This window comes from Lepisma saccharinum, chromosome 10, assembly GCF_977018435.1.
Source record: "Lepisma saccharinum chromosome 10, izLepSacc3.1, whole genome shotgun sequence".
Taxonomy (NCBI): Eukaryota; Metazoa; Arthropoda; class Insecta; order Zygentoma; family Lepismatidae; genus Lepisma; species Lepisma saccharinum.
In genome coordinates, this window is record NC_139238.1 from 27478006 (window position 1) to 27489784 (window position 11779).

General features: G+C 35.4%; 1 protein-coding gene across 1 annotated transcript in view; it reads left to right on the top strand.

Annotated features, from left to right (window-relative positions):
- The window catches only part of LOC145994271 (protein takeout-like), a 45676-nt gene extending 37121 nt beyond the window's left edge, over positions 1-8555 (top strand). Inside the window, exon 6 of the mRNA XM_083130375.1 lies at positions 8283-8555. Within this exon, the coding sequence (XP_082986501.1) occupies positions 8283-8437 (155 nt within the window). The 3' untranslated portion in view covers positions 8438-8555. The remainder of the gene's footprint in view (positions 1-8282) is intronic.
- The last annotated feature ends 3224 nt before the right edge of the window (positions 8556-11779 follow it).

The following is an 11779-nucleotide window of genomic DNA, read 5'->3' on the forward strand; positions in this document are numbered from 1 at the left end:
ATTTATTAACCTTTTTTTAAGTTGTTCCATTTTACTACACTTTGCAACTTATTTAAGTACATGATTTGAAAGTTAGTTTTGCAAAACGTCTAGCCTCTAGCGAGTAAAACAATATTCGCTTAGTTAGAGTAAGATAATTAGTGATCAGCTTTGTTAGCAGATTACAATATCTGCTTGGTCGCCAGAAATGGGGAATTGAAATTTTTACATAAACACAAAACCAAAATTTCCATTCGCATTTTACACCTTGCAACCGCTAATTTCAGACACTGACCTGAACTATGGTGAGAGTTACAATAACATAACATTCTTCATTACAATGCATCAAAATGTACATGAGGAATAAGTGACATAAGAAATGATATAGTACTTACCCTTGTCTTCTGGTATCATAGGACGGAAGACTCAAAGTCCAAATGTTGCCAGTGCCTCACCAAAGGTCCTTCTAATTGCCAGAACCCATATTTTGTGAAGACCACCACTTCACAGACACATATTCCATTTATACTGGCAGTAAAAGTGTCATTTTTGGATAAATAAGTTGGCTAGTTGGTATACTAGACCATACGGTCGTCACTAGATGCACCACACAAAAACTTTTTTTCACAACTTAACACTGACACTAGCTAATTGCACTTTACTCCTCAATACATAGAACCTTGGTTTCCACTTCGTTAGTACAGTGAACGATGTAAATTACACTAATCAAGCAACGCACTCATCGCTTTAACGTTCTGAATAGTCATCCTGAAGCATTATGCAAAACTGTCTACATTAAACGCAATTTGGATTATTTATCTGTAAGGATATGGATTAAAAGTCCCTATGTGGAGAGATAAACTATGGAAGATATGGAGAAAAGTTAAGCGTTTAATCTTTTCGCGCTCAGTCATTCTCGTATTTTTGTTGATTAACCCTTTCACAGTTATCACATTCTCGCTTAATCGTATTTACAGTTATTCCTGTCCCGTTCAGTCAAATTTTCAGCTATTGTTTTTGCACTTAATCGTGTTTACAATTATTCCTGTCCCGTTTAATTCTATTTTCATCTATTGCTCTTGCACTTAATCCTATTTACAGTTATTCCCGTCCAGTTTAATTCTATTGTCATCTATTGCTCTCGCACTTAATCCTATTTAGAGTTATTTCTGTCCCGTTTAATTCTATTTTCAGCTATTGCTCTTGCATTTAATCCTATTTACAGTTATTCCTGTCCAGTTTAATTCTATTTACTGTTACTCCTGTCGAATTAATCCAAATTACATTACTTCTGTCGCTTTAAATCCGATTTTAAGTTATTGCTTCCTCGATCAATGTTAATTACAGATAACCCATGGTGTTTAATCCTGTTTACAGGGACTTCTGTCTCATTTAATCTTATTTACAGTTTCTCCTGTCACTTTTAATTCTATTTCCAGATACTTCCGTCGCGTTTAATCTTATCTACGGTTACTACTGTCGCGTTTATAATGTTTACAGTTATTCATTGTCGTGCTTAATCCCATTTCCATTTTTATTCGTGTTTAAATATATTTGCGCTTTTTATGCTAATGTAGATTGCTATCGCATATAATTTGTTCACCGTTGTTTCTGGCTTAATTCTTATCCCGTTTATTCCTTTCGGAAACGAGTCTCTACTAGGGGTGAGATGAGTGGGCAGATCAATCTGAAAGGGAAAAGATATCAAACTTTTATTAAAACTTCAATGTTAAAACAGTGTGCGAGAAGAAAATATATATTACTTCAGAACTGTAAAATAAGTACAATTGAATCAAAATTAATACTCGCTGTACTTTCAGTCTCAGGGTAATTGAAAATCGCAGCGGACACTCAACGCACCTGCACTCAACGCGATCTACTGATTTAAGGCTGGTTTACATTGGTCGAGTAGACGGGAGAGTAGCTGGAACGAGTTGGGTAAAGCGAGCTACTCTCCCCTTGTAAACAACTGGGGAGAATACTGGAGCCACAGTAGTCGCTCCAGTAGTCAGGAAAGTCGAGCCACGGAGGACAGAGACTCGAGCGAGTAAACGCTTTCTGAGGACAGTATAGAGACTGCGTTGTGTTGTGTGAGTGTCCATGGAATTTGTGTCGATTATAGGAACAAACAAAATAAACTACGGGCGTATGAAAAGATGAGACTTGATGTATTTGGCGTAGGAGAATTAAAATTAAAAATAAGGAATTTACGTTCTAAGTTCAACCAAGAACGATCGAAAATAGAAAATATCAAAGAAATTAGTTTGTAACGAACCTGAGAGTTTAAGGTTTTATATTTGTAAGAAGTTAAGATTTTTAAAATGTTTGTTACTTCAAATAATGTGCAAGTTGTCACAGACAACTATAGTTAGATTGATACACTTGTGGTTGGAACTTGTATATATGTTTATAAATACGTCATAATCTGTTCGTGTTGACGTCACTTTCTCATCTCAGCAGAGGAGGTGAACCCACCTGAATGTTTTTACCTGACGACACACTCAGTTAGAAAACAGGTAAAGGTGAGAAACCAACAGAAACGTGGTAACGGTTAATGGAATGCCCGAATACTGTAATTGGTAATTATTTTCGTTTCATTCTGGCTATACTCGGAAATAATAATTAAGTACAGAAACTTTCGTATATTTACGTTTGTCTTGTCCAACGTTAATTCTATATGCTAGTGTGTTTAGTGATTGTCATGTGATTTAATATGCTATAGAATTGTTCCTCTTCAGGCAGAAACTTGAGCAAATCTGTACCTTGCTTGTAAGTCCACATACGGTAGGAAATATAAGTGATTATAAAACTGCGTTTAACTTCGAATACTGTGTTGTGTTTCTTCTCTACCCAGCAAGCCCTAATGATTTGCAAAGATTCTCATGTTCCCGACTAAAGGAGTAACGGAATAACTTTCTGACGACTGGTGTCCAACTGGAGTACGTTGCAAGTTTTCTTTCCAGATACGTCCGCGTGCTTTATTGTATTCATTCTTCGTGAAAAAAGTGTGTAAACAGTTTCAGAACTTTTTAAAAAAAATCGCCAACGACGTTGATGGGTTCATTCTGCCAAAAGAGCACCAAACAGCTGCAGCTACTCACCACATAATGGTCGAGTCGAGCAGATAGGCCAGTAACTCGTCCCAGCAACTCTCCCGCTCACTCGACCAATGTAAACCAGCCTTTACTGTTGTTAGCAACAGCTTTGAAACTGGACAAGGTTAATAATTCACGACACCGAACTGTCGTCCTCTTCAACGAATTTACATACAAACTTTACAAAAGGAGTTCGGTTTCTTTATGAACAGGCCTTGTACAAAACTAGACCTCGGATGTTTAGGATCTAAAACGTGTGCTTCTAGGTTCCTAAAATAGGCTCCAAAAATTCTAAAATAGGTTCTAAAAATATTAAATTAGGTTCGTAAAATCCTGAAGAAGGTTGCAAAAAACTTAAAATGCAACAAAATTCCTGAAAAATGCTGATTAGATACAATCGTTGAAAAAAAATCACAAGAACCGCAAGAAATTTTAGTAGGTATATGTAACAACCAAATATTAATTTTCTAACCAAATTTTCATTTGTACAGTTTACAGGACAGTTTACTTTCAATTAGTAGACAAGTGTTCATAGTGCTGGGGGAACTGCCCCCTCTAATCGTCGTCACTGTGTGAAGGTAACAGTGGTGTCAGATATTATGTTTTCTTTAGAGCTTTGGAAAACATCATAGATTTGGAGGGGGGGGGAATCGCCAGAAAACATGTTTCAAACACACCACTCATTGAATTGTTTCGTCACAAACCGAGTAAATACTTCTGTGAGAGACAAGAATCCTGTAAAACCTAAAAAAATATATAAAAACCTAAAAAAGGTTTAATTTAGGCACATAAACCTCAAATAGGCTCTAACAAGCAAAATTATTTTAGGCACTACAAAACTTTTCCATTATTTTCCTGTAGTTTACGGTTATTACAAGCATAAGAAAACAGTTTTTCTTTGTGACGTTTCAGGAGAACACACGCTCCTTTCATCAGACATTTATTTTCATTTTGACTAAAGATACAGTTATAACAATGGCTAGTATTTTTTTAAACAAAAAAAAATCTGTTATATAATGGATGTTGTCAATGTTACATTGTTGTAATATAGCAACTTAACTGTGAAGAAAGCAGTCTGTTTTATTTTTATTTCAGATTTTTTTAAAAATTATGAATCCAAAATATCATCAGGTAATTCAAATTCATCATTGTTTTCACAAAGTCTCTTGATGTTTTCTGTTACATTAAATTTTAAAGATGGTGGCTTACTCCATTTGTGAAAAAGAAAACTCCATACTGGATCTATGTTACCATTTTCATTATTTAATTTATTCCAGTGTTCTTCTGCAATGAACGAAGCTTCCCAGACATTCAACTCTGTGTTTCCCGTTAATCTTTTTTTAAAAAAAGAAAAACTGTTTTCTTATGCTTGTAATAACCGTAAACTACAGGAAAATAATTCTATAATGCAAGCAATGCGTACATACAAGAAAAACTAAAACTTTTCCAGTTGTTTCGTTACTTAAGGAAACGTTGACGTAACTTGTTATTTCTTATTTTCCCGCAAAGGAAAAAATAGGTTAAATACATAAAATCCGACGTCTATACATAACTTATATGGTCGAAAATTCATATTTTCATATTGTTACATACAATGCAAATACATTACATTTGCATTCCTGCCATAAACAGTACACGAAATAATTCAATTTTTGTCGATAGAAGACAAGTAAATATGGCCTAAGTCCTGAAATAACGACTAGATCCATTAACTCATATAATCAATTATTCTTTGTCTAAAGGCGTGCTTCCAGAAACATGGAAAGAAGCGCGAGTCTTGCCTCTTCAAAAGAAAAAAGGGATCAGTTCTTTCGATGATTTAAGGCCCATAAGCCTATTGCCAGTACTCTCTAAAGTACTAGAAAAAAATGTATTTTCGAAACTAATATGTTATGTTCACGCTAACAACTTGTTACCTACAGTTCAGTCTGGTTTCCGTGCACGGCATAGCACAGCAACAGGTTTAACAAAAGTAACAGATGATATTCTTTGCGAAATTGACAACCGTTGCTCTACACTTCTCGTATTGCTGGATTTTAGTAAAGCTTTCAACACAGTCCAACACGATTTGTTAATATCTAAACTCAAATACTATAAATTTGACTCTGTAGCCGTAATGTGGTTTGAATCCTATTTACTTAATAGAAACATAGAATATTACTTCAAAATTCACCCTCGCAGATCTCCGAAGCTGTAGTTTCAAAAGCAGGGGTTCCACAGGGATCAATTTTAGGGCCTCTCCTTTTCACCCTCTACACCGCAGACTTAAATAAAGTTATAAAATTTGTCACACCACATTTCTATGCAGATGATACACAACTGTATTTTTCGACTAGACGTACAGCGCTAGAAAGTAGTATTTCCTCACACAACACCGATTTAAATAATATTTATACATGGTGTACATCAAATGGACTTAGGATAAACCCTGAAATATCATTTTATATGCTAATTGGAACGAAACAATCGCAAAACAAATTCTATTGTTGAGCAAATTGAACTTAAAATTAATAATGAAACCATTCCATGTAAAAATTCAGCAAAAAAATCTTGGCTTGATTGTTAACGAAGCATATTTTATCCTGAGAAACCTCTACAGTTTCCAAGATCAACTACCTGCAGAATGTAAACTTAGACTAGTTCAATCTTTAATTTTTCCACAATTGATTATTGTGACACTGTGTATGGGTCCAAACTTGCGAAAAAACTCAGCAGAAAAATTCAAATCGCACAAAATGCATGCATCAGATGTACTTTTGGCCTGGATAAACGCGATCACATCCTTCCCATCTTAAACAGACATAATATTTTAACAACGGCTAACAGGAGGCTACTGCACTATCTATCTTTCATTCATGATCTGCAAACTGAACGTAAACCCGCGTACTTATTTGAAAAATTATGTAATCGCAACACAATTCACAGACACGGGACACGTCGTCACAACGAACTTGACATTTCTTACCATTCGACTACGCTATATACCTCATCCTTTTCTATATCTGCCCCGAGAGCATGGAATGCACTGTCAACAAATGTTAAATCCATAAAACTCAATAAGAGTTTCAAAATTAAATTGAAAGAAATGCTTCTACAGGAACAGCAGCAGAACAGTAGCACATACTAGAAGTGAACTGGCACTCAACAAACCACAAAACACCCATATTCTATAACTGTAACTATTGGAATTTTATTAATATCTTCAAATTATTATTATTATTATTATTTACTTAAATGCAACCTTATGTTAACATTTACATTTATATTTTTTTTCTTTTCACATTTGTATTTTTTTCTTTTTTTAATATTTTCTTGTTCTTTCACATTTATATTATCTTATGACTAATATTTCTGAAATCAGAATATTCGTAATTGTAGGTAATGTGAATTTTTTTATTTCTCTTTAGTGTAATCAAGCTTTCCATCTGTACTAATATATTATCATATTATATTATATATACTTATATTTTCTTATGTAGCTCATGACAAGGGTTAGGTGGTAGAGCAACCTACGGCTGAACCTCGCCCAACTAAATAAAGGAATTATTATTATTTTTATTATTTTAAAAAAAGAAGTATGATGCTTTGTAGCGAAAGTAATAATAATAACTTTATCTATCAGGCGCGATTCGACCACACGATGACCTAACTCCTAACTTTCAATTAGTCACTATGTAAGCACAGAATGAAAAACATGAAGACATAACTAACAGCCAAATAAATATAGAATGTCACTTTTAAAGCGTTGCTATAACGACAGTCATTTAGTACGAATTGCAATAGATAAAAGATTGCAGACATAAAAATTAATTCAACTAAAGAAAAACTAAGTACAAGTTAACAAACCTATTTTTAAGTATATATAAAGTGAAAATGCCAACAGTAACATACAAATAGTTACAATTATAAATTATAAAAATTTAAGTGCCATATTGTTTGAAGATATATCCTTATGTTATATGATATTTATCTTCTGTTTCTGCATAGGCAACTCAATCAATCTGATTATAAAACTATTGTTGCTTATTCTACGTTTTACAATAGCGGGTAATGAATTAAATGCTTTCAGCGCTGATATAAAAAATACTAGTCTATCTTCCTTGATCAAAACACAATGTGTTATTACCATGCTGTTAGCAATATGCAGATGATGTAGACTTACTTACTAGGGGATGATATAAATACAATTAAGAATAATGCTAAGATATTTTTAAGAGCTGCTAAAGAGATATGTTTGGAAGTTGGCAAATTCAAGTACTTATGAGTAATACTAACACAGAAAAATGATGTTAAAGAGAACATTAAAAGTGAATTTAATTCAGGAAATGTGTGTTACTTTTCTTTTCATAAAATTGTATCTTCTCGAATAATATCTAAGAAACTAAAAGTTGAAATATACAAAACAGTAATTTTGTCCGTAGTATTAGTATATAGATGCGAAACTTGGTCCCTTACATTAAAAGAGGAGCATAAATCAAGAGTATTTGAAAATAAAATCCTTAGGAAAATATTTGGACCTAAAAGTGATGAGAAGACAGGTGAGTGGAGAAAGTTACATAATTTGGAACTACAGAAGATGTATTTATGTCCAGATAGTATTAGTATTAGAATTATTATAGCAAGAGCAGGCCATGTAGCACGAATGGGACAGGAAAGAAGAGTTTACAGGATTCTTGTTGGGAAACCTGATGGTTAGAGACCTGTAGGAAGGCCAAGACGAAGATGGAGGGATACCTTTGAGATGGACCTAAAGGAAATCGGTAAGGATGGAAAAGATTGGATTGGTCTTGCTCAGGATAGGGACAGATGGAAGGCTTGTGTTGCTTCAGGCATAAACCTTCGGGTTTAAGAAGCTAGAGAGTTAGTTATTGCCGTGTTGCCTAAGAACTGTTAAAAAGTAAAATAACATTCAAACAGGATTTAAGAACAACGAATCGCATCTCAACGAAAAGCATAATAAAATTTGAATCAGAACTTGTACTTGTAATGTAAATATGAACACAAACCACACCAAACTATCTACCAATAAGAATGTTATTGTTTACAATTCATGCATTACAGAGTTAACATTTGGCTCATAAAAAGTAATTGTAAAAGCTTTTATTAAGTCTATTATCTTACAAAGAAGTTCTGCAATATTTTAACTTATAGACATTTGAAGCAATCTATTGTATATGTAAATCCTACACTGCCATCTATATTTCGCAGGAGACACTACAAACGCCATAATGAACACCAACTGGAAGGATATACTGGAGGACTTGAAACCATCGCTGGAACATGATCTCTCTGACATAATTCATGACATAGTAAAGGGTGTTGTACTCAAGATTCCATTCGAGAAGCTCTTCCCTCCAAACTAAGTACAGTTCAAGAGAAGAAACCTAATATTTAAGTGTGATACCAATGAATGAATGAATGCTTCTCTTGCATCGAAGTGTTCATGTAATATTTTGGTGATTAAACGTATGGTATTTTGCAGTATGGATTTATTTTCGAAACTATAACCATGAAATGAAATACTAAGATAAATTTGTATGTGGTAAATATACAAGTAAAACGCTATGGTAACGATATCCCCTATGGAGGTATATGTGATGTGGACGATTTTGTGGAGATGGTGTTATCAGTACTACGCTTAGGCCACCTTTAGCTACTAGGATTGTCCCCGGATACCAACTTTATTGGAGGCTGGGTGACCCCCAGAGCAACTCGATGCAGGGAGATTACTTTAATTGCCACCTGGAATCGCCCATCCCGGGAATCGAACCTGTGTCTCTACCGTGCCAGTCAGCCGCCCTATCGACTAGACCCCGCGGTACAGTATATACAAGAACTGTTCAGAAATAGTCGTATACAATTAGGCCAGGATTTGGTTTTGCGAACTAAGCTTTTTGCTTTGGTGTGGATGACCATTCAGTGGCGTATTTGTGATATTTCGGGGTAGGTTTCTTGCGATGCAAATTTGTAGGTACACAGGGTGTATCACAAGTAATGGCGCAAACTGACACAGTTGAAAGTACACGACAATAGAAGCAAAAAAGTCTCAGTAAACATGGGTCTGCAAACGAGCCGTTTTCGAGATAATTGCGAATGTGTGGTTACAAGCCGCCACTGACTTCGTTGTTTGTAAACGTAGTCCTAGTTGGTAAAATGCTTTCGAACACCCCTCGTTCATTTCGGATTGGTCACAAGCATGTACAATTCTCTGTACTGATTGTATCCATCCTGTTTGATTACAACGCCATCTCTCGGAAATGTTCTGTTTTGTAAACAAAGAGCAAACCTCGGAACGCGCAAGGAGTAAAGCACTGGGTGTTTACAAAATGCAATGAGTGACTGCTAATAACCACACGTTCGAACACATTATTAGCATTTTACCAACTAGGACAACGTTTACAGACAATGAAGTCAGTGGCGGCTTGTAACCACACATTCGCAATTATCTCGAAAACGGCTCGTTTGTGGACGCATGATTACTGAGACTTTTTTGCTTCTATTGTCGTGTACTTTGAACTGTGTCAGTTTGAGCTATTACTTATGATACACACTGTATGTGTTACGAGTCAGCTAACTAAACTAGCAACTAATTTAGTAACAGGATATTTACATTCTACGAAAACCATAACTCATACACAAAAAGAGCTATAATACTATAGAACCACCGTAAACTTGATCGAATGCTTGTTGCAAAGTTGAAACTTCATCCATCTATACTACCTACAAGTTTTTTGTAAACATTTTAATATACATGCTCGATGAGGTTGGTCAGTTGCAGAAAGGTGCCGAAAAGTATGAAGCCTTGTGGATTAAAGGGTTCACACGTGTCGGCAGAGAAATCTTTCATGACTGTACCGTTAACAGGAGGGGCACGGGGCACGTGCCCCTACCAAAATGAATGACTAATGATTGCATAAAGTAATGAGCATTACATTACAGCAGACAAGAAAAAAAGTTCAAGCAATCCTTTAACAGATAGTAAAGGAATAAAAGAAAGTTTACCTTAACACTGAAACGGCGGAGGATCAAACACGTCTAGAACAGCAGAGAGGGGTCATTTTGTCACCTCGTAATAAATATATTTCAAATTTTAAATTATTTTGAATTGTGAACTTTATTTTATTTTACATTATTTCCGTGTTTTATGTATTATAATCAATGTGTTTAGGTTGTTTGTGATGCATTTTGATTACAAATTATAATCAACAACTGAACACTACGGATGCGCAACATTTCATCACGAGAAACTGCTACTTGACGTGCATGTAAACTGTGCCAAGTGGGAACATGCTCAAGGCAGGACGATACAGGAACCGCGCAACCTGACGCCTGATATTGCAGCACGTATAAATGAAATTTTACAGGGGTCAAATTGACCTCTCTCGCTGTTCTAGGGGTATAACGTGAAATTTCACAGAAAAAATTTATATTTTGTAGATTTAAATATCCATCTTGAAAAGGACAAACAATAATGAAAAGTCACAAAATATCGAGGGGAAAAATAAGCAAAAACAGGATAGTTATTAGAAAAAAGTGAAGGTATGGGGGTCATTTTGACCCCTTTCGCCGTTCTAGTGTTAAATACATAATTAAGGACTATATTTACTAGACACTGAAATAAGTCGACCTGGGATTTGTTGGTTAGAAGGAAATAACGTCAACTGAAGGACACAAAGCGAGAGTATTGTAGGTCAAATATTTTCCATGTTTCTTCTAAGGAAATGAATTCTTTATATATCCATAACAGTGCGAGATATGAAAAAACTGTAAGAGTAAATTTTGTTCCTTTTTCAATTCTAAACAAAACATGTATCTATATAAAAAAAAATCAAAACTACTATTAAAAGAGTTATGATGGGTTTTCGTAGTTAGTGCATGAAGCGGTACCCATCTTGGATTTATGACATTACACAGGCCATCTGCCACAATTGCGGGTAAAACACCTGATGGTACATGATTGTGTACCACACTAGCAACGTATTACCGGTAGTCATATATTCCCTTCATTCAAAAATCCACGGGATTACAAATGCCCCTGGACTATTATCACTTTTTGAAATCATTTTTGGTCCAAATAAAGTAGAACTATTTCTATGCAGTGGCGGCTGCACGTTACTCAATTTGCTAAAGTGAAAAGAAAGAAAGGGACACATTTCATAGATTTAAGAAGTTCAGTAAAACACTGAAGTGAAATGTCACGTTAAGAGGCTCAAAAATTTGCAGTGCGCTATGTAGTATTTGCCGCACGCTGTTACGGTAAGCTATAACGAATAGCAGGCATTTGGCTTCATATGATGTTTTCGCAACCTCTCGGCGAGCCTGAATGCCCCTCGGATCTTACGGAAAGGTAGGGTTTCAGCTCGGGAAAACCGTCTGCTAGCGTGTTACACAGATCCACAGCACGGCAAGTCATGTCATCTCAGTGTAAAGAAAGTTTGCGGATAGCTTTACAGATTCAGACACGAAATTTTTTTTCGAGCGTTTCATTGTCTAGCGCGTGGCATGTAAAGCAGTCATTGTGAAGGATCAGTTGTGCTTTGTTGTTCCAAGCAGTGGCGTACGCGAGGTTGGGGCGGTGCGGGCTACATCCGATCTTGAAATTTTGAGTTTCGGATGAAAACAGTAAGGAGCTCGGAAAAAAAACACAAGTGTTGGATGTAAACACCCCTCAAAATGATCTCCGATTAATACTTTTGTTCTTGAAA